The sequence below is a fragment of the Lethenteron reissneri genome, chromosome 2, assembly GCF_015708825.2.
Source record: "Lethenteron reissneri isolate LAM-NWPU_2019-01 chromosome 2, ASM1570882v1, whole genome shotgun sequence".
NCBI lineage: Eukaryota > Metazoa > Chordata > Hyperoartia > Petromyzontiformes > Petromyzontidae > Lethenteron > Lethenteron reissneri.
Window position 1 is genome coordinate 9,862,684 of NC_083780.1, and position 25,779 is coordinate 9,888,462.

Sequence of the window (25,779 nt, forward strand, 5' to 3'; positions counted from 1 at the left end):
TGTAGGGGGTGGGGAGGGGTGTAGGAGGTGGGGTGGGGGGGGAGTGGTGGGGTAGGGGGGTGTAGGGGGTGGGGGTCGGGGGGGGGAGTGGTGGGGTGGGGAGGGGTGTAGGGGGTGGGGGTCGGGGGGAGTAGAGAGGTGGGGGTAGGGGGGGTGTAGGGGGTGGGGGTCGGGGGGGGAGTAGAGAGGTGGGGGTAGGGGGGGTGTAGGGGGTGGGGGTCGGGGGGGAGTAGAGAGGTGGGGGTAGGGGGGGTGTAGGGGGTGGGGGTCGGGGGGGAGTAGAGAGGTGGGGGTAGGGGGGTGTAGGGGTGGGGGTCGGGGGGAGTAGAGAGGTGGGGGTGGGGAGGGGTGTAGGGGGTGGGGGTCGGGGGGGGAGTGGTGGGGGTCGGGAGGGGTGTAGGGGGTGGGGGTCGGGGGGGGAGTGGTGGGGGTGGGGAGGGGTGTAGGGGGTGGGGGTCGGGGGGGGAGTAGAGAGGTGGGGGTAGGGGGGGTGTAGGGGGTGGGGGTCGGGGGGGAGTAGAGAGGTGGGGGTAGGGGGGGTGTAGGGGGTGGGGGTCGGGGGGGAGTAGAGAGGTGGGGGTAGGGGGGTGTAGGGGGTGGGGGTCGGGGGGGAGTAGAGAGGTGGGGGTGGGGAGGGGTGTAGGGGGTGGGGTCGGGGGGGGAGTGGTGGGGGTCGGGAGGGGTGTAGGGGGTGGGGGTCGGGGGGGGAGTGGTGGGGGTGGGGAGGGGTGTAGGGGGTGGGGGTCGGGGGGGGAGTGGTGGGGGTCGGGAGGGGTGTAGGGGGTGGGGGTCGGGGGGGGAGTGGTGGGGGTGGGGAGGGGTGTAGGGGGTGGGGGTCGGGGGGGAAGTAGAGAGGTGGGGGTAGGGGGGGTGCAGAGGGGTGGGGGTCGGGGGGGGAGTAGGGGGGGGGTCGGGAGGGGTGTAGGGGGGTGGGGGTCGGGGGGGGGGTAGAGGGGTGGGGTCGGGGGGGGAGTAGGGGGGGGGTCGGGAGGGCTGTAGGGGGGTGGGGGTCGGGGGGGGGGGGTAGAGGGGTGGGGTCGGGGGGGGGAGTAGGGGGGGTCGGGAGGGGTGTAGGGGGGTGGGGGTCGGGGGGGGGGTAGAGGGGTGGGGGTCGGTGTAGAGCGGTGGGGGTCGGGGGGGGTGCAGAGTGGTGGGGGTCGGGAGGGGTGCAGGGGGGTGGGGGTCGGGGGGGGATTAGAGCGGTGGGGGTCGGGGGGGTGTAAGTGCAGAGTGGAGTCGGTGTAGAGCGGTGTGGGAGCAGAGTGGTGTAGAGTGGTGTAGGTCGGGGTAGATGTAGAGTGGAGTAGGTGTAAGAGCGGTGGGGGTGCAGAGCGGAATCGGTGTAGGTCGGGGTAGGTATAGGTTGTAGGTCGGGGTAGGTGCAGAGTGGTGTAGAGCGTAGTCGGTGTAGAGCGGTGTAGGTGTAGAATGGTGTACAGCGGTGTAGGTGGGTGTAGGTCGGCGTAGGGGTAGAGAAGGGTAGGTCTGGATCGGTGCCAAGCGGGTAACGATGTAGGGATGGAGTTGGTACAGCGGGGATTTCGGTGCAGTTCCAGGCGTTGCAGTGGGGTCGGTGTAGAAACACGTTCCTTCGGAGTGGGCGGGTAGGAACTTGGTTGGACAGCGCATTCGTGCACGACAAATATGCACGACAGACAGACACATAATCCCTGGTGGGCAGTGTGGAACCTGTTGTTCCTACCTGTATTAATTCCGAGTCTAAGTTGCGTTGCCGGATCGTTGTTGTGGTTGGTGTAGAACGGCGTCAGCATCAAAGTCAGAATATTTATTGAAACTAGAGGAATCCGATTAGCTATAAAGCTCTTTTCACATATTATATTGCTGATACATATTTCCACATGATGAGCCACTTCGTTGAGCTATCATTTGTGTGCCAGGTCGCTTCTTAAAATAGAAGCTAATAATCTCAGCGGGCCTTACCTGGTAAAATAAAAAAGATAGTTTAGTTTTATGTGTATGGTTTTATTTCAGTGATTTGTTTACCTTTCCTATACTTTGCACTCCTGTCGTGTTTTTGTATTGTTTGTTGTTCTAACGTTCTGACCCGCCGCTATTGGACATCTGTGAAAAATGGCTTTGGGGTCGTCCCTAAATGACGTCACCCCCCCCCCCCATCACACGGCATCACAAAAAGTCAGACTATTTGGGGCGAGGCCGTTTCTGAAAACGAGCTATGGAGCTGTGTGCCTTACGTGGTAAAATAAAAAAAACTGGTTTTAAAAATATATTTTGGCCTAATTTTATTTCTCAATGTAGTGACCCTTGCGAATGAGCTCAACCTATTATCCGAGTTCTGCCTTGGTTAAACTAATACAACGGCTGTTGCATACCTTGACTTCAAGCTTTCGTGACTGCAGGAATTCATATTCTTTGAACCTATCTACGTGAATTTATCGAAAGACCCAAAGAATATGTAGCATTCTTTCTAGATTTGAAGCTTTCGTGACTGCAAGGATTCATACTCTTTGGTTCTTTCAGTAATGTATATGTTTTATATAAAACATGTTTTATATCTACGTGACTTTACCGAAAGAACCAATATGTAGCATACCTATCAACACATACGGTTTACCCGTATTCTTGTACAGGGAAATTGAGATTTCAGGTCGATACGGCATACAGCCGTTTCAAAACAGGCAACACAAAAAAGTGTTTTAAATCCTTTATATTAAGTTCGCTTGCTTGCTTGCTTAGGACCGTGCAAATCTTTCGGTCGTTTTTTAACCCACTTCCCGTGATCCAATCGAGCTGACATTTTACACAGACTCGTTGTGCGTGACAATTAATGTTCGTGAAAAAAAAATTCTCAAAAATTTTACACTTTTTAGGACAAAAATATTATATTTAATTACCAATTGCTTAATGGTGCAATGCAATCATCTGACCCATAGGTGGCAGCCATCTCAAGCCAGAGGACGAGATGACTCTAGCCGCCACGCATATTAAGGATTTATAGTGAAACACTTTGTTTTTACGGGTTATACTTATTTTCTGTCTATTTGTTCGTGTTTCTCCCTTGATGGGACTTTGCAGGTTGAACGTTGAGATTCATAAGGGGCACGGGGAGTGACCAATAATGTCTGAATTTGTCTGTAATAAGGTAGGGCACTGATAAGGGGTTGACAGGTATGCTGTACTAAACTGATGTGTGCAGAAATTAATCATCCTTTTGCAATGTAGATGTTGCTTTTCTCAGTGCATCCCATTCTTACAAAGTCACAATGACGGGCACCACTCTTAAAATTTTATTTCAATTCAGTGTTCAATATTGTTTCAAACATTATTCATCCTAAACTAGATTCGAAGCTTTCGTGACTGCAGGAATTACTTTGGTTCTTTCGGTAAAGTCACAAATAATTATTCATCCTAACACACACACCTTCACAATAAACCCACATGCACACATTATTGAAATTCATTCATGGACTGAGTAAAATTATTTCACATGCAACAATTCAAACTCGACAATAACTCACGATTATCTCGGGTTAATGTAGCGTGTAATACATTTAATTAAGAGCAAAACATGTAAAGAATCATTTCATGTCCATCAGGCCTGTGCATGGCCAGTATTCCCGTGCAGTATCGATCATTTTTAATGCACAATTTTAATGCGCAATTTTAATGGGCAATTTTATCGATGGACCCGCATGTTGTTTCGGTGGTCTGGGACTGATTTTTATGCTGTTTTTGCTGCCTTGCCCAAGCTTAGGACTTTTTAGTGATTTTCTTACTTTTCCCACAATTTGCAAGCCTATCGTGTTTTCGTCTTGTTTGTTGTTGTAACTTCATGAGCCGCCCCTGCTGGACATCTTTGATAAAGAGCTTCATAGCTCATTGGATATGCTCAAAGATAAAACACATTCCTGCGGAGGGAGCTGGTAGGAACGTTGGGTTGCTCGGTCAATGGCCAGGGTCAACGGCGGCGTGGTGTATTCCGCAAATATGCCCGACTGTGAGGGCAGGCACAAGCCGGCGTGAGTAGGTTAAACGTTGAATTTTATAAGGGCACCACGGGGTGACCAGCCCCTCCACACCCAGCCCCACCCTCCCCATCCACCCCCCCCCCCACCCAGCCCCTCCCCACCCAGCCCTCCCCTCCCTCCCCACCCAGCCCCACCCCTCCCATTTTCCATGCACGATGGACGGACACAATAATCCCCTGTGGGCTGGTGGAACCAGGTGGTTCCTACCAGCATCAAAATTCTGCTTCCGATTCAGTATTGGTGCTCAACTCATCACTGCTTACAGCTCCTGCGGTCTTCAGCCACAAGGAAGTGCGATCGTTGCGGGTTCTGGCAGATTACTTATAATCTGCAATTCCTCCAACGCCATCAATCCGGGCATCAACAACCTACAAAACATGTAAACCGGACGATAGAAACAGGCATACGTCGAGTGGAGGTACGGACGTAGAATGTGTCGACTCTTTTGAATGCTTCTTCATCGTTTACCTGCCAACGCGTTTGTTATTAACAAAGGATGTTCAAAGAGGTTTACACAATTTTTATCCGCAAGCGCGGTTAATCTGCAACCCGCATCATCCACTCACGGATAATCGAGAGGTGACGGTACAGTGACACGACTACATTCGGTTTTGTAAAGTAAAAAAACATAAATAACTTCAACACGTGTGCAATTTTTTTTTTTAAGATTTTCTTTTTCATCCCATTTCCAATTTTGTTATTGGTACCATGCCGTAATGTGTCCGGTACTGGATCACTTTGCCACAGCCAAGGCCATCGGTCAGTTCTTCGGGTCGTACCACGTGTCACTTGGGACGATGTCTGACATTTCGCTCCACATGCAGGCAGCATCTTCAGCAACCTAATAATCTCGCTCAAACTTCAACTCTATTCGGGAACGGCATGCGCGGTCGCAGCCGAATAGAGTTGAAATATGAATTCCATTCACGTGTGCGGAAAGCCTGCAAAAAACGCAATTATGACCTCGGCCGTAGCAATGACGAGGAGACGCTCCCGGTATGCACAACAACAACAGTCAATTCCTGAAGAAGCAGGTCCTAGCAACGCGTAAGGCGAAACAACGCACACACACGCAGAATGCAAGTTAACTGGGGGTGCTGCGGCGGTGAGATGTTATCTCCCTCGCCTGGTATACAGGAGGTCGTGGGTTCGATTCCGGCCCCGACATCTGCTGTATATTTGGAGTTTGCATGTCTCTCTTTCCCCGTGGTCACGCGGATTTTCCTCCGGGTCCACCGGTGTTTCCCTCCACGTTTAGAATCGACGGCGAGTTTCAAAGTAATTTGGCCGCTATATAAATTCCCACGCGATAAGCCACCTCATCGAGCTGTCATTTGTGGCCAGGTCGCAAACCCCTCGCTTGCGCCGCCGGCGCCGCCGGAGTTTCACTGCAGCGGCGGCACCCCACGCATCTGGCGCAGGACGTTGGCGAGGCGCGTGACAAGCCGGGAGGCGGGAGCCGGCTGCGCGACAGTGAAGCGTCGCGTCAGCAGGTTGTGCAGCGAGCCGAAGCCGACGGCGAGCACGGTGCAGGTGAGGCAAATGACGTTGTAGGGCATGCTGAAGTCGGGCGTAGGCAGGGAGATGAGCAGCGGGGGAGTGTAGACCCGCGACACACCCCGCTCCAGCGACAGAGGCCTGCGAGCGGGTGGCACCGACGACACACGACGTACGTACGGATAAGCCACCGTCGCGTAAGTACGCATGAACAACATAAAGATAAGAACCCCCAATTTTCCCCGCAACCTCCGATTTGCACGGTTGACTATGGTGAAAGAAGTTCAACATACATACGTATAATTTCGAATTTAAAGCTTTCGTGACTGCAGGGATTCATCTTCTTGGTTCTTTCGGTAAAGTCACGTAGAAACTTACCGAAGGAACCAAGAAGATACATACGTATAGTTTAACACGTAGGCTTTCGCGACCAATGGCATCCATAATACAGGTTTTTTGGGTTATATCACGGAAATATAAATGTGTCGATAAACCCGCCACCACCCGACACGGCCAACTAATAAGGGCTGTCGCGTAAACAAAACATGGCAATTCGTCACTAGTACAGCACACCGGTGTGTTGGAGAGCCAAGCCACAAAATTTACAATCGGAGTACGACGTTTCGCCAGTAATTACAACTAGCTTCAAAGGCTAAACATACGTATAGCGTTTACAGACTGTTGGGGCAAGTGCTGTCAGGGAGTAGCACCTATTCAAGCCAGCACAGAACACGATGGGGTGGGTGATAAGCACCACGCCTTGGCCGCCTTTGTCTCCCCAGTGGCGATGTTTACACATCACACCAAGGTATTCATTTGAGGTTGAGTTGATCTCGGGGAGGCCCACGACTGGTTCAGATTATCATCACTGGTGTTAGCATTGAGCAGGATTCGTATTTCTGTATGTACGTATACACACGCACACGTCCAAACTAGTACGCGCATACAAGCACGTAGGCATGTACCGATGGGCACAATCACACGCACACACATGTACACGTACCCAAGCACACACACACCCAAGCATGCAGATATCTATGTATAGGCAAGCATGCATGTGCGCACAAGTACAAGCAAATGTGTATGTATGTTGAACTTCGTTCGCACCGCACGTAGCCAACTGTGCTAATTGGAGGTGGACAACAAACTAAACAAAAACCGGTGCGGTCGGCAACTGCGTTGCGAATCCAACGACCAGAGTTTGATTGACTGGCCACTGACCAATGTGACTGTCGTATGATGTTGGGGAGGCCTTTATCTGGCAATGTAATGACAAAGGGCTGTATAATATTATTATTAACTTCCAACAGACGTTCTCGTTTTGGGTTGCGTCTTCATTTGTGTATGCTGAACTTCTTTCGCACCGTGCGTAGCCACCCGTGCTAATCAGAGGTTAGAGCATACCGACACAATGGCTCGTATTCCTACGGTCGTCAAGGCAACCACTTCACACATCCTCCTACACCATCCACCCCCCCCGATACCACCACGCCCACAAAACCAGACCAGTGCGATCATCCCCAACCTCGCCCAGAGTTTACCTGTAGGAGTGTTCCAGTCCACCAGTTCCTTCGATCAAAGACACGGGGCTCTGCTCTCCGACATCAATAGGCATCATCGCTGTGACCACAGCAGACCTGCACAGACCAAGACCCCCCAAATAACTTTTAACGGACTGTTGGGTCAATGAAAGTTCACGGACCTGCGCATATACATGCACTCACACACGTATACAAAGACGAAGATCCCCCGTATAGCCTTTCAGAGACTGTTGGGGCAAGTGCTGTTAGCGAGCACCTATGAAGGTCGACACGGCACACGAGGGGGGTTGGGTGGAAAGCACCGCGCCCGACCGCCTTTGTCTCCCCAGTGGCGATGTAGGTAAGGGGCTAGACTCGGGAGTTGGGGAGACCGGGTTAGACTCTTGCCTAGGGCCAGGTTGCTGACCCCACACTCACGCAATGTAGAAAGCCGTGGTTGGGGTCAGTGGGGTAGGTTAGGGTTTAGACTCGGGAGTTGGGGAGACCGGGTTAGACTCTGGGCTAGGGCCAGGTTGCTGACCCCACACTCACGCGATGTAGAAGCCGTGATTGGGGTCGAAGGGGTAGGTTAGGGTTTAGACTCGGGAGTTGGGGAGACTGGGTTAGACTCTGGGCTAGGGCCAGGTTTCTGACCCCACACTCACGCGATGTAGAAGTCGTGGTTGGGGTCAGTGGGGTAGGTTAGGGGTTAGACTCGGGAGTTGGGGAGACCGAGTTAGACTCTGGGCTAGGGCCAGGTTGCTGACTCCACACTCACGCGATGTAGAAGCCGTGATTAGGGTCAGGGGGGTAGGTTAGGGTTAGGGTTTAGACTCGGGAGTTGGGGAGACCGGGTTAGACTCTGGCCTAGGGCCAGGTTGCTGACCCCACACTCACGCGATGTAGAGGCCGTGATTGGGGTCAGTGAGGTAGGTTAGGGTTTAGACTCGGGAGTTGGGGAGACCGGGTTAGACTCTGGGCTAGGGCCATGTTTCTGACCCCACACTCACGCGATGTAGAAGCCGTGATTGGGGTCGGGGGGGTAGTCGGTCCACGTGAGCAGCGCGCGCTCGAAGCTCAGCGTCACGCGCGTCGTCGAACGCGGCGGAAGCTGCAGCAGCAGCTCCAGGAGGTGGGGACGGCGGCCTTGGGCCGGAACGTAGCCAACGTAGCCTGGAGCACGCACGCACAAAAACAAGGATTCCCCCCCCGCGTAGCCTTTAACAGACTGTTGGGGAAAGTGCTGTTAAGCGAGCAGCACCTATAAGTATTCTTAGGTTTTTTCGGTAAAGTCACGTAGGTAAAAAAAATTAAATTAAAATTAATAAAAGTAAATAGAAAAATAAAATCACGACGTTTCGGAGGCAACACAAGCTTCCGTCTTCAGGTGGAACAGTCACAGCGCGATTGCTGTTTCAAGTACTTATTTTTATTTTACTTTTATTAATTTTTTTTTTACCTACGTGACTTTACCGAAAAAACCTAAGAATATGAATCCTTGCAGTCACGAAAGCTTCAAATCTAGAATTAGCACCTATGAAGTTTGGCACGGCACAAGAGGGGGGGTGGGTGACCAGCACGACGCCCGGCCGCCTTTGTCTCCAGAGTAGCGACGTTTGCAACAACTGTCTATGGTTGTTGAAGAGGGATGGGTGGGGAGCCCAGGACCGGTTCAGATAATTGTTGGCCATGAGCGGGAATTCAAACTCGGGTCGCTGGGTTCGAAGCGCAGCGAGTTAACCGCTACTCCCCAATGCATACAGACATGTCTCATTTGCTCTATCGCTCGCTAGCCCACTTTCTCTGTGACTCACCCACTCGCTCACTCGCTCGGCCACTCACTAGCTGACCCGCTCACTTTTTAGCTCATTCATTCACTCGCTCGCTTCCCGCTCGCTCGCTTGCTCACCTGCTCACTTTCTAGCTTATTCATTTCACTCACCCTATCGCTCACTCGCTCATTCGCTCACTCACACTCGCTCACTCACTGGGCACGACGTCTCTGCCACGCGTGCTGACGCTCAAGGTGTGTACGTAGAGCCTCAGGTACCAGGGCACGGTGAGCATGAGTAGAGCGGTCACGCCCTGGCTGAGCACACGCACCACAACACAGACATCCCGCGTGGAGCCTCCCTTACAGCAGGGGTGGTGGGACACCGAACCTTCAACCAATTAGGATGTGTGTAGCTCCCGTGTGCGTTGTGATCAAGTGTGTGTACATCTCCCGTGTGTGTTGTGATCAAGTGTGTGTACATCTCCCGTGTGTGTTGTGAACGAGTGCGTGTGTGTAGCTCCCGTGTGTGTTGTGATCAAGTGTGTACATCTCCCGTGCGTGTTGTGAACGAGTGTGTGTACATCTCCCGTGTGTGTTGTGAACGAGTGCATGTGTGTAGCTCCCGTGTGTGTTGTGATCAAGTGTGTGTACATCTCCCGTGCGTGTTGTGAACGAGTGCGTGTGTGTACCTCCTGTGTGTGTTGTGAAAGAGTGTGTGTACATCTCCCGTGTGTGTTGTAAATGAATGCGTGTGTACATCTCCCGTGTGTATTGTGAACGAGTGCGTGTGTGTACCTCCCGTGTGTGTTGTGAAAGAGTGTGTGTACATCTCCCGTGTGTGTTGTAAATTAATGCGTGTGTACATCTCCCGTGTGTGTTGTGAAAGAGTGCGTGTGTGTACCTCCCGTGTGTGTTGTGATCAAGTGTGTGTACCTCCCGTGCGTGTTGTGAAAGAGTGTGTGTATATCTCCCGTGTGTGTTGTAAATGAGCGCGTGTAGTTTGTGTGTACGTACCTGCTGTGAGTGTTGTGTACGAGCGTGGCGATGCCGCCCGTTTGCAGCCCGTACCCGGTGAGAAATCGCTCCACATGCACCACCTGCCCCTCGCCCCCTCCTTCACGCACAAAGACAAAGGTCCCCCGTATAGCCTTAACAGACTGTTGGGGCAAGTGCTGTTAGCGAGCACCTACAAAGGCCGGCACGGCACACGAGGGGGTGGGTGGCTAACACCACGCCCGGCCACCTTTGTCTCCCTAGCAGCGATGTTTACACAGCAACATCAAGTACTCATTTGAGTCGACCTAATAGAGACCCAGGACTAGTTCATATAATCGTTGGTGGTGTTGGCCATGAGCGGCAATCGAACTTGGGTTTGCTGGGTTCGTAGCGCAGAGGGCTAACCACTCCATTACCGATCCACACACACGAACATACACACGCACACATACACACACAGCATGCACACGTACACGCATGCGTACGAGCAAGGTAAGGCCAGGTTAGTGTTAGAGTAGTCAGGATTGGTTTGTGGTTTTAGCCAAAGGAGCATTAGCATATTTGGCTGCTGTCAAGAGTGAGTGGCTGAGTGGGAGAATGGGTCGGTGAGTGAGAGAGTGAGCGGTTCCGTGAGTAGGTGGGTGGGTGGGTCGATGGATGTGTAGGTGAGTAGTGGGTGAGTGAGTGATTGGGTGGGTGAGTGGATGTGTAATGTGTGTAAGTTGAGCATGTAAGTCAGTGGGTGTATAATTGGTGATGCATCTGCTAGTCATCTCAGTCAACCCGTGGCAACTGGTTCTTGTCCATGACCTCCTGCACGCGATCCTTCGACACTTTGTGGCCTCCAAGTGCACATAGCCTGGCACGAGCGCCGTGGTGACGGCTGTTGTTGTCGTGTAATTGCTCGCTCCCATGCCCCCCGCCCCCCCGTTTCCGTCTGTGTATTTCTCCACTCGGAGACGCCTGTGCCAGGCCAGGTGCACTGTCACGTTGCGAGTGCATCATCATCATCGTCGTCGTCGTCATCGTCGTCGTCGTCATCGTCGTCGTCGTCATCGTCGTCGTCGTCATCGTCGTCGTCATCGTCGTCATCGTCGTCATCGTCGTCATCATCGTCGTCGTCACCGCGCACGTCCAACCGCGGCACCCGTCGCGCAGCGGTCGCGTACCCCACGTGGGCGGCGCGCTCCACTTGAGCGCCACGTTGACGCGCGAGCTGGTCGCGAAGGTGGCGGGGTCCTTGAGGTCGTACACGAGGACCCCGGCGCCCCGGGGGTCCTCGGCCTTCACCCCGGGGGGCAAAGGGGACACCTGGAACTTCCCCTCGGCCTGGGGAAGTGAAGAGAGGCGGGGGGAGAGAAGAAGAGAAGCTTTGCATGGCGGTTGCCCATCCAAGCACTATCCAGGTCTCATGCCCAGCACCACCCTGCTTAGCTTCTGAGAAAACCCGACGAGGCGGGGCACGTTCCTGGGACGCACGAACCATACGCCGCCGATGAATAAGCGCCGTGAACTTGCTTCACTGGGGAAAGCCATTCATGAACACCGTCCCCCCCACCACCCCCCCGCCTACTGGCAGACTTATCGCCCGTTTGCAGGCCGTTGCTGTCAGAGCCGTCCCTAGGGGTGACAGCGAGTCGGGGCGACCGCCCCAGGGGGCCCCGCGCTTTGGGGGGCCCCACCCCTGCGCTACGACGTCACGGTGTCAGATGTTATCATTCTGGTTTACTGGTTGAGGCGTCGGGGGGAGGGGGGGCGCACCTCCCCCTGATGTATGATTGTTCATACCGTGTAAACTCATACGGTTTACCCCGTATTCTTGGACAGGGAAACTGAGTTTTCAGGTCCATACGGCGGCCAGCCGTTTCAATAGGCGCAATTTTTGTATGTTTATTTGTGTTTCTCCCTTGTGACGGTACTTTGTAGGATGAATGTTGAGATTTATAAGAGGCACGGGGTGACCAATCAGGTCTGAATGGTCTGTAATAAGGTAGGCACTGATAAGGGGTTGACAGGTATTCATGTTCAACTTCTTTCGCACCGTACGTAGCCAACCGTGCTAATAGGAGGTGCGGGGGAAGGATAACAAACGAAATAAAACAAGCAGTTCTAAAGAAATCAGTCTTCAATCTCGGCGATGTAAAAGTGCATAGCGAGGGTGTGGCCGCAGTCATTCGCGCGATCCACCGGAGTTTGCGCGATGGTCTATGCTCATTTGACGAGGTCAGCAGGGTATTGTGATTCAGCAAAGTATTATGATGTGACCGCACTGTGGGAGAAGCCCACGTTTTGCCCCACCGTGGAGAGTCGGCTTAGATCCAGGACCAAGGTGCTGTTGGAGGCGAGGGGACAAGGCTCGGTGAGACCCCGTCCAAACAGGGAGGACAGCGACCAATCTGCATGCGCACACACACATTAATAAACAGTGATCCCCCGAATAGCTTTAACAGACTGTTGAGGCAAGTGCTGTTAGCGAGCGCATATCGGCCGGCACGGCACTCGAGTGGGTGGCACACACCACACGAGGCCACCTTTGTCTCCCCAGTGGCGATGTTTTACACACCACACCAGGTACTCATTTGAGGTTAATTCGACCTAGGTGACGGTCAAGACCGATTCAGAGAAACGTCGCCGGGTTTGTCACGCAGCGGGCTAAGCTCGGCACAAACACGCACACACAAACTTCTACAAACATCCACAGTTTTGTAGTGGACACGAATTGTACAATGCTTATTCATCGTGCACGAACTGTACAATGAATATGTAATTATCTTACATTGCAAACCGTATAATGCACCTTGCATGCACATGAATTGCACTAAGATTGTAGATTGTAGATTCTACGCTAATAGTATGGTGATTGTGCATTACTACGACTGCTACTACGATCTACGATTGTTTACTCCGGAAAGCCTCACAGATTCTCGGCACGACGGCCTACTCTCGCGACTGACGTCACGGCATCATCTTCAACGTCCGCTGCGAATCGGACGGTGCGTATACTTTGCGGTGAATACACCCGCAGTGTTGTGTCGGCCGACAGCACGGCGAGTGTAGAGGCACGTGAGCGTTGTATGACCTGGCTTCCTGTTTTTGGCAGGAAAGACGTCGAAAACGACCAGGAGGGACTGAGTGAGCTCCCAGCACTCCCCGTTACAATGCGGATCCTGAAACCACAACACACAGTTACGCGATTTGAATTGACAAATATATTCTTGAACATCGGTTTTACGCCCAAATCGTGCTATCGCTGCTATGTACGAGACAATTCGCATCCCGCACAGAGCAGTGTGACCCTCCGTGTCAGAGAACAGCCCACGGCAGCGGACATCACAGAGCTAACTCCGAGATCTCTTCAAGTGACCTTTGGTTCACAGACTTAGGGGCAGCCCTTTCCCACAAATAATATTCATCACAAGATGGTCGATAACCGATAGTTGCAATTCTCATAGTTGGAATTTAGCCAAATTAAGTGCAGAATTAAATACAAAGTAACGAGTTTTGTTGTTGCAGTCATTGGTGACCGTGCTGACACTGACCTCACTACACTCGAGAAGACGGTTTAATCACAGGCTGCTCAACGTGGATTCGAACCCAGGTTCTCAGGTATTATGATGTGGTCCATTGTTTGAGAAGAGTGACTGCAGTTGCACTGTGGGATACTATTAATTTTATCTCATCTAAAATGAGTTTATATAGCACAGAATTACACAGAATTATGAGGTGAATGAAATAGATGAGAGGAAGCAATGGGGGCAAACCTGTGATGCATAAAATCTGTGAAAGCGAAATTGATTACGGTAAACGACGATGAATGGATTGAATGAATGGGGAATGAGTGAGAGCCATATAATGAAAACATGAAGAGGGAAAAATAGCGGTGGCGGATATGAGGAGGGATTAAGGGGTTGTGAGGTGAGCTGGTGAACAATGAGCGAGTTTTGAGTGGGGAGCGGAAACTATGAGCCAAGGTGATCTGCTTAATGTGGAGGGGAAATTTGTTGCCATGAAGGGGGGCGAGAAGACAGAAAGCGACAGCGCGGATTTAGCGCAAGGAGGAGGAGGAACAGAGAGAGATAGCAAAGATTGAGAACGTCGAGGGCGAGAAGGCGACATAAAGGGCAAGATATGGTTGGGCAAGACCACGAAAGGATTTATAGACCAGGGTGAGGAATTTGAACAGGCAACGGTAGTAAACAGGGAGCCATTGCTGCGCGTGCCATGCAATGCCCTGATGCGATTCAGTTCAGATCCATTCAACCCATTCGTACATTAGGGATTCACGCCATTCTTATAATGTACGGCCGTCTCGCGGCGCGATGTTTCACAGACGTAGTCTGCAGTGGCTTCACAGTATCGGCCGATGATTGCTGTGCGAGTTCCCACAATAGAATAATTTGCGGGGAGTTTTTAAAATGTTGCCTAAAAATTGGACCGTGATGCCGGCAACACAACGGAGGACTCCTTTTCCGAATAACGTCGCGGGACGGCAGGAAGTATTGATGGTTAATAAGCACGCCGCAGTATTACTGGCAGCCGCGGTGGAGAGATGTTAACTACCCTGGCCTGGTATACAGGAGGTCGTGGGTTCGATCCCTGAATTTGCACGTTCTCCCTGTGGCGCAGTTAGTTATTAACCGGGACGAGCGCGGGGGGGCTCGAACCGCAAACGCGCGAGCGCTCGACCGCGTCGCCACCGTTGTTTGCAGGGAACGTGGGAACCACTCACGGTGGGCGTGGGCTGCACGTGCACGGCCAGCGAGTGGAAGTTGGAGTTGTAGAGCTTCCCTCCGTTGAGCAGCGTAGCCAGCCCGGCCTGAAACAACGACGACGACGCAACAGAGTTCGGGGCAAAGTGACAACTCAGGTAGAGCCGGGGGCTGCGATCCGATTAATTAAGTAATCGGTGGCTCGACCGATTGTCGGTTCCAATTACTCGACTAATCGGATGATCACGACAGTAGTTGGGGGGTGGGGGGGAATAGCCTCGCCTCCGTTTCCACGTTTTACTCTCAAGCGAGTATAAGATACCGCAGAGAAATGAGAAGCGGAGCTGAAAAGATGAATTTCCCTATTGGGAAAGCTACACACACTGAACAGCAAAGAAGAAAAATCATGCATATGCATGCATTCTTTTCACACTTTCCAACAAGCATGTAATTACATGCTTGCTGGAAAGCATGTAATTACATATAATTGGTAACAATAACAATAACTTTGGAGCACCAATTGAGATGACGTCAAGATGAAGAATGGCATTGTGGGGAAAGGGTGACATCATCGCCTTTGCCAAAAAAATTAATCACCGTTTTTAATATCCACAAGTTTCGGGTAAGCCTTTCATCAATTTTACCGGTTTTCTATCGGGTAATAGCCCAAATAGCAACACAACTTTACACAAAAATAAAATTCCTACTGCATTAACCCCTCAGAGAACCATCGTGAAAATGCAAGAGAGATGGCCTGCACCATCATGAGACGGGTCGTATCACTCGGGGCGTCAGTGGGAGTGACATGTAATGAGAGTGGGTGGGGGGTGGATACCTTAGATCCACAGGGGAGTAGCTTCTTCCATGGTGTGAGGTTCTCCGTGCACACGACCTCCCTGGGAAGGGCCGCGTACCTCAACAGCCTCCGCTGCGTGACTGCAGGGGACCACGCGTTACGGTTAGCGTCGCCGCGCCCTCGCCGTCGCTTCCTTCCGCCAAATCTCAGAGCGGTGGCACGGGCGACACGCGACCCCCAATGGCTACCAATGTCGGCTCGCAACGCGCCACCGCAATGCATTCGCGCGCCCTCGTAGAGAGAAGACGACTCGGAGGCGCGAGGAGGAACCGCAGACGAGCGGCAATGCAGCCACGCGACGGGCCGGCACCAACAATCGCCCGAGCTCTGCGGTCCTCGATATATCTAGGGTATCGTCGGCCAATTAATGAGCGTTTACAAGTGGGAGGAAACGGAGGCACGCGGAGAAAACCCACGCGTGCGAGGGGGCAAGACTCTCTCCCGTACGGTTGGAGCAAGCAGAGTCCACATTTGCTGTCCCGCTTTCTGGAGGAGTCGGGGTTACTGCTTCTCCTTGACCCGCCAACCCTCGCTGCTGCCGCGACAGTGCTGGATGACAGGCAGCCACGTGCAACGTAGCCACCACCGTAACCCGAGTGCGAGTCCGGGTCACAGCTCCCACCAGTGGCAATTATTTGAACCGGTCCTGTGCCTAAATTAGTATCTGGTGCAGTTGATAACCATCAACACCGCGGCAAAGACACAGACGGCCGGGCGCGGTGCTGGCCAAACCACCCCCTCGTGCTCCGCGCCAAATTTAATAGAAGCCTGCTGACACCCCTTGCTCCAACCGTCTGTGGAGGCTACACGGGGGATCTTTGTCTTTGTGCGGGTGCGGCTTACTGTTCGCAGGTCCAGAAGGCCGGAAGGAGACCTCCGGAGATGCAGTGTTGGAGGCGTCGATGAAGTTTAAAGAGGCGCAGAACATCCCCGAGAGGACGTTGACGAGATCCTGCCAGGCGGCGTCAACGCTGTGACACGCACAGCAACGGACGTGATCAATCCACTGCTGGATTAGGACCCCACCCACCAAGTGTTGTCAACGTCATCTCGAGATCCGGCGACGTTACAATCAGCCCAGCGTGTGTACGGGCTGATGTCCTCGTGCCCGACAGCGCAGAGAGCAAGCGGGCAATGGGCAGGACGCGTCGATGGCAGGGAAGAGGGCTGGAGGTCGGCGTTAACTGCGATGAAATGTGATTGTGCGTGTTGTGTTGAACTGTCTTTCGCACCGTACGTAGCCAACTGTGATAATCGGAGGTGTGGGGGGGGAGACAAGATTGTGACACCGCTGGATCTTGAGAGATGGCGACAGCTTGCGGGGGAGGCCTTCATCCAACAGTGGACTGACCGTGGCTGTTGATGGTGACAAATATTGTACATTTTTACACGCAATATTCGGGATACAACTAGTCATCAATAGATATTGAATATTATGATGTCTCCGTTTGTATATGATTCTAAGGCCAGGATGTAGTAGTGTCTGACTCTAGAACGGATGGTGGTGGTGGTGGTGAGCGACCCGACTCCGGTACAGGGGCGCCGCGGTGGCGAGATGTCAACTACCTCGCCTGGTATACAGGAGTTGGTGGGTTCGATCCCGACCCCGATGCCTGCTGCTGTATATTTAGAGTTTGTGTGTCTCTCTCCCCGTTGTCACGTGGATTTCGCTCCCGGTGCTCCGGTTTTTCCCTCCAAATTTAGCGACACACATTTGGCTGCCGTACATTTCCGCACGGTGAGCCACTTCGTCGAGCTGTCATTTGTGGCCAGATCGCCGCAAAAAAAAAAACACGAGAGAGCTACACGGCTCAGCGGGTGTTGGCGGTGGGTGAACGTACTCTGGAACGTCGTTCTGGAACCAGACCCAGAGCTGGGCGCCATGCGGGGCGGGAGCCGGAGAGGTCCCCCAGGAATCCCCTCTCCAGGCCCCCACGGTGAGCGAGAGGTGCAGCTCCCGAACCCAGTAGCGGGACAGCACGGAGCCCAGCGGGCGGGGGAACAGCCGATAGTGCTGCTCTGTGCGCGCACACACAACACACAACAAAGATCCCACCCCCACGTTAGAGCCTTAACAGACTGTTGGGGCAAGTGCTCATTAGCGGGCACCTATGAAGGCCAGCACGGCACACGAAGGGGGTGGGTGGCCAGCACCATGCCCGACCGCCTTTGTCTTTCTCGTGGCGATGTTTACACACCGCACGAGGTACTCACTTGAGGCTGAGTCGACCTAGGCGAGGGCCCAGGACTGGTTCCGATTAATTGTCACTGATGTTGGCCATGAGCGGGAATCGAACACGGGTAGGCGGGTCTGTAGCACAGTGAACTAAGCACTGCGCCACCGCTCCCCATTGTGCACACACCACACAAGTACAAAGATCCCCCTTGCAGCCTTTTACAGACTGTTGGGCAAGTGCTGTTCGCGAGCACCTATGAAGGCCGGCAAGGCACACGAGGGGGGTGGGTGTCCAACACCACGCCCGGCCGCCTTTGTCTCCCCAGTGGTCATGTTTACACACCAGGTACTCATTTGAGACGCAGTCAACCTAGGGTAGGCTCAGGACCAGTTATGATCATCGTGAGCGGGAATAGAACTCGGGTCGCCGGGCTCGTAGCTGCGCTAACCTGCTACGCTACCACTCACACACAGGTCATTCCGTATCATCTCCGTCGGTCATGATCAGTCCACTGCTGGATGTAGCCCCCCCCCCTCCCCAAGCCGTCACCATCTCTCACAATTCTGCGATGCCACAATCCACCCAGCTGATCTCATCGCTCCATCTCCTGCGTGGACGTCCTCAACCCCATGCTGCCCCGTCTTTACTGCTGCCCTTCTGCGATGCTTAACCGAGCCCGTGCTGCTGCTCACCTCCTTCCGTTGCCCTTCCCGACTGCTCCGTGATTTCCATTATTGTCCCATGCTGCCCCTCAGGTCTCCAACTGCCCCTCGCCTCCCCCAACGTCAGAGGTCGCAACCGGGTACCCGATACCCGTACCCTACCCGATACCCGGCTACCCGTACCCGGCCGGGTACGGGTACCCGTTTGCGACCCTGGTGCGGCCGGGTACGGGTAAGGAATCAAAACCCATTTGCGACCTCTGCCCAACGTCCCCATGCTGCCCCTCACCTCCCCAACTGCCCCGCGCTGCCCCCTCACCTCCACAGCTGCCCCTCACATCCCCGCACTGCCCCACGCTGCGCCCTCACCTCCACAGCTGCCCCCCTCACCTCCACAGCTGCCCCTCACCTACCCCAACCGCCCCTCACATCCCCGCACTGCCCCCTCACCTCCACAGCTGCCCCTCACATCCCCGCACTGCCCCACGCTGCCCCCTCACCTCCACAGCTGCCCCCCTCACCTCCACAGCTGCCCCTCACCTACCCCAACCGCCCCTCACATCCCCGCACTGCCCCGCGCTGCCCCCTCACCTCCACAGCTGCCCCTCACCTCCCCCAACCGTCCCTCACATCCCCGCACTGCCCCGCGCTGCCCCCTCACCTCTCGCGCTGCCCCGCGGTGCCCTCGTCTCCACGTGGAACAAGGCGGACACGAAACCCGGACTCAGCGGCTTCAGCAGCAACTGCTCCCGCGTCGTGTCCTCGCCAGCGCCCAGAGCGTGACTCGCGGGCAGCAGCAACAGCAGCAGCACGGGCAGCAGCAGCAGCAGCAACAAGGGCAGCCGCTGCGTGCTCGGGGAGCGAAGGGAGCCCGAGCGAGAAGCGGCTGCCCGGTGCGAGCGGCAACACACAGGCGCCATGACGGGACGGCGACGCGGAAGTGACGCGATGACGTTGCCGAGAGGTGGGCGGAAGTGACGCGATGACGTCGCTGAGAGGTCGCCGACGACGCGGAAGTGACGTGATGACGTCGCTGAGAGGTCGGCGGAAGTGACGCGATGACGTCGCTGAGAGGTCGCCGGCGACGCGGAAGTGACGCGATGACGTCGCTGAGAGGTCGTCGGCGACGCGGAAGTGACGCGTGACGTCGCCGATAGGTCGGCGGAAGTGACGCGACGACGTCGCTGATAGGTCGCCGACGACGCGGAAGTGACGCGATGACGTCGCTGAGAGGTCGCTGGCCAATCGGCGCGCGGGATTCCACGATTCGGAGATGCGCGACTCTTCCTCGTTGGGAGTTCATTCATCCGGAGCACCTGACCCGCACCGCGCCCCCCACTCCACCCCAACACACCCACCCAACTCCTGTCTCCTCTTGTGGCTGCCGTTCTCAGACGCCGAGTAGCGGCTGCAACATTTTTCAAGTTCATGTATTAGGTGTAGCCAGAGGTGGGACAAAGTCATTGTTATGCAAGTCCAAGTCGAGTCTGAAGTCATCAAATTCATGACTCGAGTCTGACTCGAGTCCAAGTCACATGACTCGAGTCCACACCTCAGAGGTGGGACAAAGTCATTGTTATGCAAGTCCAAGTCGAGTCTGAAGTCATCAAATTCATGACTCGAGTCTGACTCGAGTCCAAGTCACATGACTCGAGTCCACATCTCGGGGTGTAGCCCTGTGAGCCATTCGGCTCTTGAATCGGGTGCAACCGCAACAAACAAAAAATTAACCCGTAAAAACAAAGTTTTTCACTATAAATCCTTTATATGCGTGGCATCGGTTTTATTTTATTATTCATTTCAGTTTTTCTTGAGTAAGAGTTTCATTTTTATCACATTGGTATTTTAAATTAAATATGAAAAAAAAAATTCCTAAAAAGTGGAAAATTTTGTAAAAAAATGTTCACGAACATTAATTGTCATGCACAACGAGTCTGTGTGCAAAATGTCAGCTCGATTGGATCACGGGAAGTGGGTTAAAAAACGACCGAAAGATTTGCACGGTCGTAAGCAAGCAAGCAAGTGAACTTAATATAAAGGATTTAAAAACAAAAACATGAACAAAAAACATCTTAAAGTGAATGTGTGACTGAGTGCAAACAGAAAATCCAAGAAAAGACAGCAAAATATTGCAGAAAAAAATCACCGTACACCAACGCTGTGTGCACAAATGCCAGTGGGATGCAAGTCAAACAACCAACAACAACAACCACAAGACAACTTAGATTAAGGCCATCAGTATAACTATGTACTACAACAAACAAACATGGCTAAACCAATACTTTTCGAAATCACCAAAATAAAGCCATGAAACCAATGAAACAGTGATCATAGGAACTGTGACGGAATTTCCACGTTCAGACGGTCGTCGCTGCAATGTCGCCCTTGGTGCTTGCGGATCGGGTGGCACGGTTGCGTCCTGAGGGACCGCTTGCTCTGGATGACCCACAACACCGTGTCAACCCAACCCACTCACCAACTCACCCACCTACTCACATTCCCATCCACTCACCCAGCGACTCACATACCCACTCACGTCCGCACTAACCTACCTACTCATCAACTCATTCACCCACTCACTCACCCACTCAGCCGCTCACTCACCTCCGCACTAACCTATCTACTCATCAACTCGCTCACCTACTCACCCACCCACTCACCCGCTCACTCACCTCCGCACTAACCTACCTACTCAACTCACTCACCCACTCACCCCCGCGCTAACCTACCTACTCATCAACTCACTCACCTACTCACTCACCCACTCACTCACCCGCTCACTCACCTCCGCACTAACCTACCTACTCATCAACTCACTTACTCACCCGCTCACTCACCTCCGCACTAACCTACCTACTCATCAACTCACTCACCCACTCACCCCCGCGCTAACCTACCTACTCATCAACTCACTCACCTACTCACTCACCCACTCACTCACCCGCTCACTCACCTCCGCACTAACCTACCTACTCATCAACTCACTTACTCACCCGCTCACTCACCTCCGCACTAACCTACCTACTCATCAACTCACTCACCCACTCACCTCCGCACTAACCTACCTACTCATCAACTCACTCACCCGCTCACTCACCTCCGCACTAACCTACCTACTCATCAACTCACTCACCCACTCACCTCCGCACTAACCTACCTACTCAACTCACTCACCTACTCACTCACCCGCTCACTCACCTCCGCACTAACCTACCTACTCATAAACTCACTCACCTACTCACCCACTCACTCACTCACCTCCGCACTAACCTACCTACTCATCAACTCATTCACCCACTCACTCACCCACTCACTCAGCCGCTCACTCACCTCCGCACTAACCTATCTACTCATCAACTCGCTCACCTACTCACCCACCCACTCACCCGCTCACTCACCTCCGCACTAACCTACCTACTCAACTCACTCACCCACTCACCCCCGCGCTAACCTACCTACTCATCAACTCACTCACCTACTCACTCACCCACTCACTCACCCGCTCACTCACCTCCGCACTAACCTACCTACTCATCAACTCACTCACTCACCCGCTCACTCACCTCCGCACTAACCTACCTACTCATCAACTCACTCACCCACTCACCTCCGCACTAACCTACCTACTCATCAACTCACTCACCCGCTCACTCACCTCCGCACTAACCTACCTACTCATCAACTCACTCACCCACTCACCTCCGCACTAACCTACCTACTCAACTCACTCACCTACTCACTCACCCGCTCACTCACCTCCGCACTAACCTACCTACTCATAAATTCACTCACCTACTCACCCACTCACTCACTCACCTCCGCACTAACCTACCTACTCATCAACTCACTCACCTACTCACGCACCCACTCACTCACCCGCTCACTCACCTCCAACTAACCTACCTATTCATCAACTCACTCACCTACTCACTCACCCACTCACCCGCTCACTCACCTCCGCACTAACCTACCTACTCAACTCACTCACCCACTCACTCACCCGCTCACTCACCCACTCACTCACTCACCTCCGCACTAACCTACCTACTCAACTCACTCACCCACTCACTCACCCACTCACTCACCCACCTCCGCACTAACCTACCTACTCAACTCACTCACCCACTCACTCACCTGCTCACCCACCCACTCACTCACCTCCGCACTAACCTACCTACTCAACTCACTCACCTGCTCACTCACCCACTCACTCACCCACCTCCGCACTAACCTACCTACTCACCAACCCACTCAACCACATCCACCCAAACACCGCCTCCCCGTGTGCGTGGGGCGCAGTGTGAAGCCGCACACAGCACGCAGTCTCAGACTCTCCCTCCTCCGCTCGTGCATTCGGCATCCGCACATCCCCCTAATCAGTGCCCTACCTTATTACAGACCAATTCAGACCACATTGGTCACCCCCCGTGCCCCTTATACATCTCAACGTTCATCCTACAACGTCCCATCACAAACGCACTAATATTAAAGGCACGGTGTTGTTCCCCACGAGTACACGATTCATGTGGCTAAAATGCTTTCGGTCATGGATGCGTTATCCTTTGTGGACTGTTCAATAAAAGTGGTGGGCCTCGTTTTTGGACACGTGCCGTGTGGAATGAAGTCGAGGGGGCCGTAGGTTCCCACCCCTGTTTCAGGGGCTTTATGATTTTCATTAAAATACTATCGGCCTCGGAGAGACACAGACGGGGAATAGTTACAAAGCACAGGAACAGCAGCTCCATTTACAACACACACACAGTTTGAAAGTCATTTGTTTATTCTTTACAATTGCAAGATTCACCAACATGTTTTTTTTTACATATATTAACCACCCTTCATTTGAAACCACCTTGTTTCAGATTGTCTTGATAATAAATTCCACTTCTGATTGAAATGTTTTCATCCCGAGGTGGCTGGATAGTTCAGATGTCTCGACCCCAACGTCTGGGTCGGAGACAAAGAACCGGCACTGGCGAGTACCTGGGTTCAAATCCAGGTCCAGCCACCTGCGATTAAATAGAATCCTCAACTGTAGTCAGTTGATGGTCTCAGCCTGGTCACAAAGTGACATTTGGTTTTCCACGTAATTCACGAATAATTCCAGCTCTGGGAATGACCAAATAAATATTTCGGTTTCACTGCGACGAGAGCACCTTTACAGCACGGCTTGTGGGAAGAGTGTAGCACCGTCTCGCGTGGATAAGAAGTCACTCGAATGCAGAGGTCGCAAACGGGTTTTGATTCCTTACCCGTACCCATACCCGGCCGCACCAGGGTCGCAAATGGGTACCCGTACCCTACCCGGCTGGGTATGGGTACCCGTACGCTACCCGTACCCTACCCGAAATGAGTGACAAACGGTTACTCACCGGTGACTCACGGCCTACCCGTACCCGGCCGCACCAGGGTCGCAAACTGGTACCTGTACCCGGCTGGGTACGGGTAGCCGGGTATCGGGTAGGGTACGGGTATCGGGTACCCGGTTGCGACCTCTGCTCGAAGGGCATCTCAGAAAGCAGTTCTGCGATGCCTACTTCTGTGGGCCGTTCTTTAACACAGGGGGTGGTGATGCATCGCTTCCGATGGCAGAATTGGAATCAAATGTGGTAGGGGGGGGGCAGGAAGTAAAACAGAGACCTAAAGTTATACTAATTAAAACAAAATATCAAGTTGCTGCGTTACACACCCAAGTGTCCCTGTGACATTAGTGTTAACAGTCTTGCAGCTTAAGGTTGCCACTGCTGCTCAGGTTTTCGCGGTTGTGCTGCTGTACAGCTCTGTCTCCCTCCGATGCGTTTCCGATGTCTGACTTTGCACGCCATATTTCTGGGAGCTTCAGCAAGTTCAACTTTAGGCACGTGGAGCGAAACGTCGGACATCGTGCCGAACAACGCGCGGTACAAACCGGAAACGCATCAGAGCGAACCATTTCACGTTTTTAATTCATTACATTTTGAGATGGCGCACAGGTGCTAAGACATACCCGATACAACCATGTAGTGTTTAACGGCCAATTATAAAAAAAAACAAAGATTATCAACACGCATTGATAATAACTTACAGCCAATGTCAATCCACTGTTGAATGAAGGTATCCCTGAGGGCATGCCAGTCAATGTGCTGTATTACCATACTTCACCATGCTGGTCAACGTGGGTTGGTAGAGTTAGTGTGGAGGCCCACCTACACCGGTTTAGATATCACCCTGGCTGAGGATCGAACTCAGGTTTAACTGTTTTTCGAAGCACAGCGTGCAAACCACTGCGCCGCCACTCCACCCACTAATGTGTAATTGGGTTTTCATTTGACGCAGGACTGATAGTTTCCACTTTCATTACAAAATATTTTTCGAACAAAAGCCCTTTCTCACGCCTTTTTTGCACTTGCAAACAACATGCAGAGGAGAACATTTGACAATTAAAATGTATCCTTCATCACTTCATATATAAAAGTGTGATGCTGTAAACAGTTGCTTGATTACAAGTATACGTGTGCATACATAAATATTGTATAATACACACTGTGTGAATATATAAGGCTATAAAATATCTGGGAGGCTCAACCGGGTCACAGTGGGTGACCTGGCAGCTCCTCCCTCCCTATGTGTCCACGCCCACTTGACAAAGCCACGCCCACTCGCTCACTCGCCCCTGCGCACTAAAATCGACAGGGCCTACTGCTGACAGGCCCAGCCCACTCCTCTGCCAAATTCAGCCCACTAGAGTACGCACCACCAACTGCTCGGGTCATGAGTCCATTCAAGACTTGCAGCGAACGTAATTGGCTAGATTGTATACAACACGCACGGACCGGTCAAAAAACGCACAATTCGGTTCCTGCGGGTAAAACGCCGTGAGTTTTTTTACGGCAGGATAATGATGTAAAGTGTCTTTCCCCGCACCTCCGATTATCACTGTTGGTTACGTACTGTGCAAAAGAAGTTCAACATACGTAGAACGTGGAGGAAAACCATTGTGGATGCTAATCATGAAGTGGCAGCTTTTAGAGGGGGGAGGGCAGGCCAAAGGCGAAATTTACCCCAGGCCTCCAGGAAGCACTGTGGAATAACATTTAAATTGCCAACCCACTTGGAAATTTGGAATAGAACATGGCAGGAAAGCGTTGTTCGCTGTAATTGGGAAGAAGAGGCTGCGATGGGCGGGACAGGTGTGCAGGGAGGCAGATGGCAGGTTCTACCCAGAGCTTGGCGACAAAAGTAGGGAGACCTAAAGCCAGATCGCGGCGATGATGACTGTGTAACAAGGGAAACATTTTTTTTTAATCTAGATGTGATAGAAGTATCACAAAAGCAGACCTTGAGGGTGCCATTCAAACAAACAACAGCTGCTGGATCTGGCATAAGGAAGGAAGCGACGGTTGGGTTCAGCGGCAGGCGACAACATCGCTGGCACTGGCCACTACGATCAGCTCATTGTAATCTTCGGCTCCACGTCCGTGTCTCCGTCGCTCGCGAGCACGGTCCCCTCGTAGAGGCCCCCTAAGCTTTGGCCCGCTAGCCCGCCACTCGTCTGCCGAGTTGCCGCTGCCGGGTTCGACCCCTGCCCCCCTCCCGACCCCC

The 25,779-nt window shown here is 53.1% G+C and overlaps 1 protein-coding gene across 1 annotated transcript; it reads right to left on the reverse strand.

The window, feature by feature from the left end:
- Positions 1-4,144: 4,144 nt before the first annotated feature.
- Positions 4,145-19,140, reverse strand: PIGT (phosphatidylinositol glycan anchor biosynthesis class T). The gene is made up of 13 exons (XM_061552877.1): positions 18,860-19,140; positions 17,201-17,378; positions 16,203-16,330; positions 15,339-15,439; positions 14,524-14,610; positions 12,874-12,961; positions 12,093-12,190; positions 10,964-11,123; positions 9,813-9,912; positions 9,013-9,113; positions 8,035-8,197; positions 7,046-7,141; positions 4,145-5,645 (listed from the first exon to the last, which is right to left on the reverse strand). Exons 1-13 carry the CDS (start codon positions 19,116-19,118, stop codon positions 5,393-5,395), a joined length of 1,812 nt encoding a protein of 603 aa, XP_061408861.1. The 5' UTR covers positions 19,119-19,140; the 3' UTR covers positions 4,145-5,392.
- Between the last annotated feature and the right edge of the window lie 6,639 nt (positions 19,141-25,779).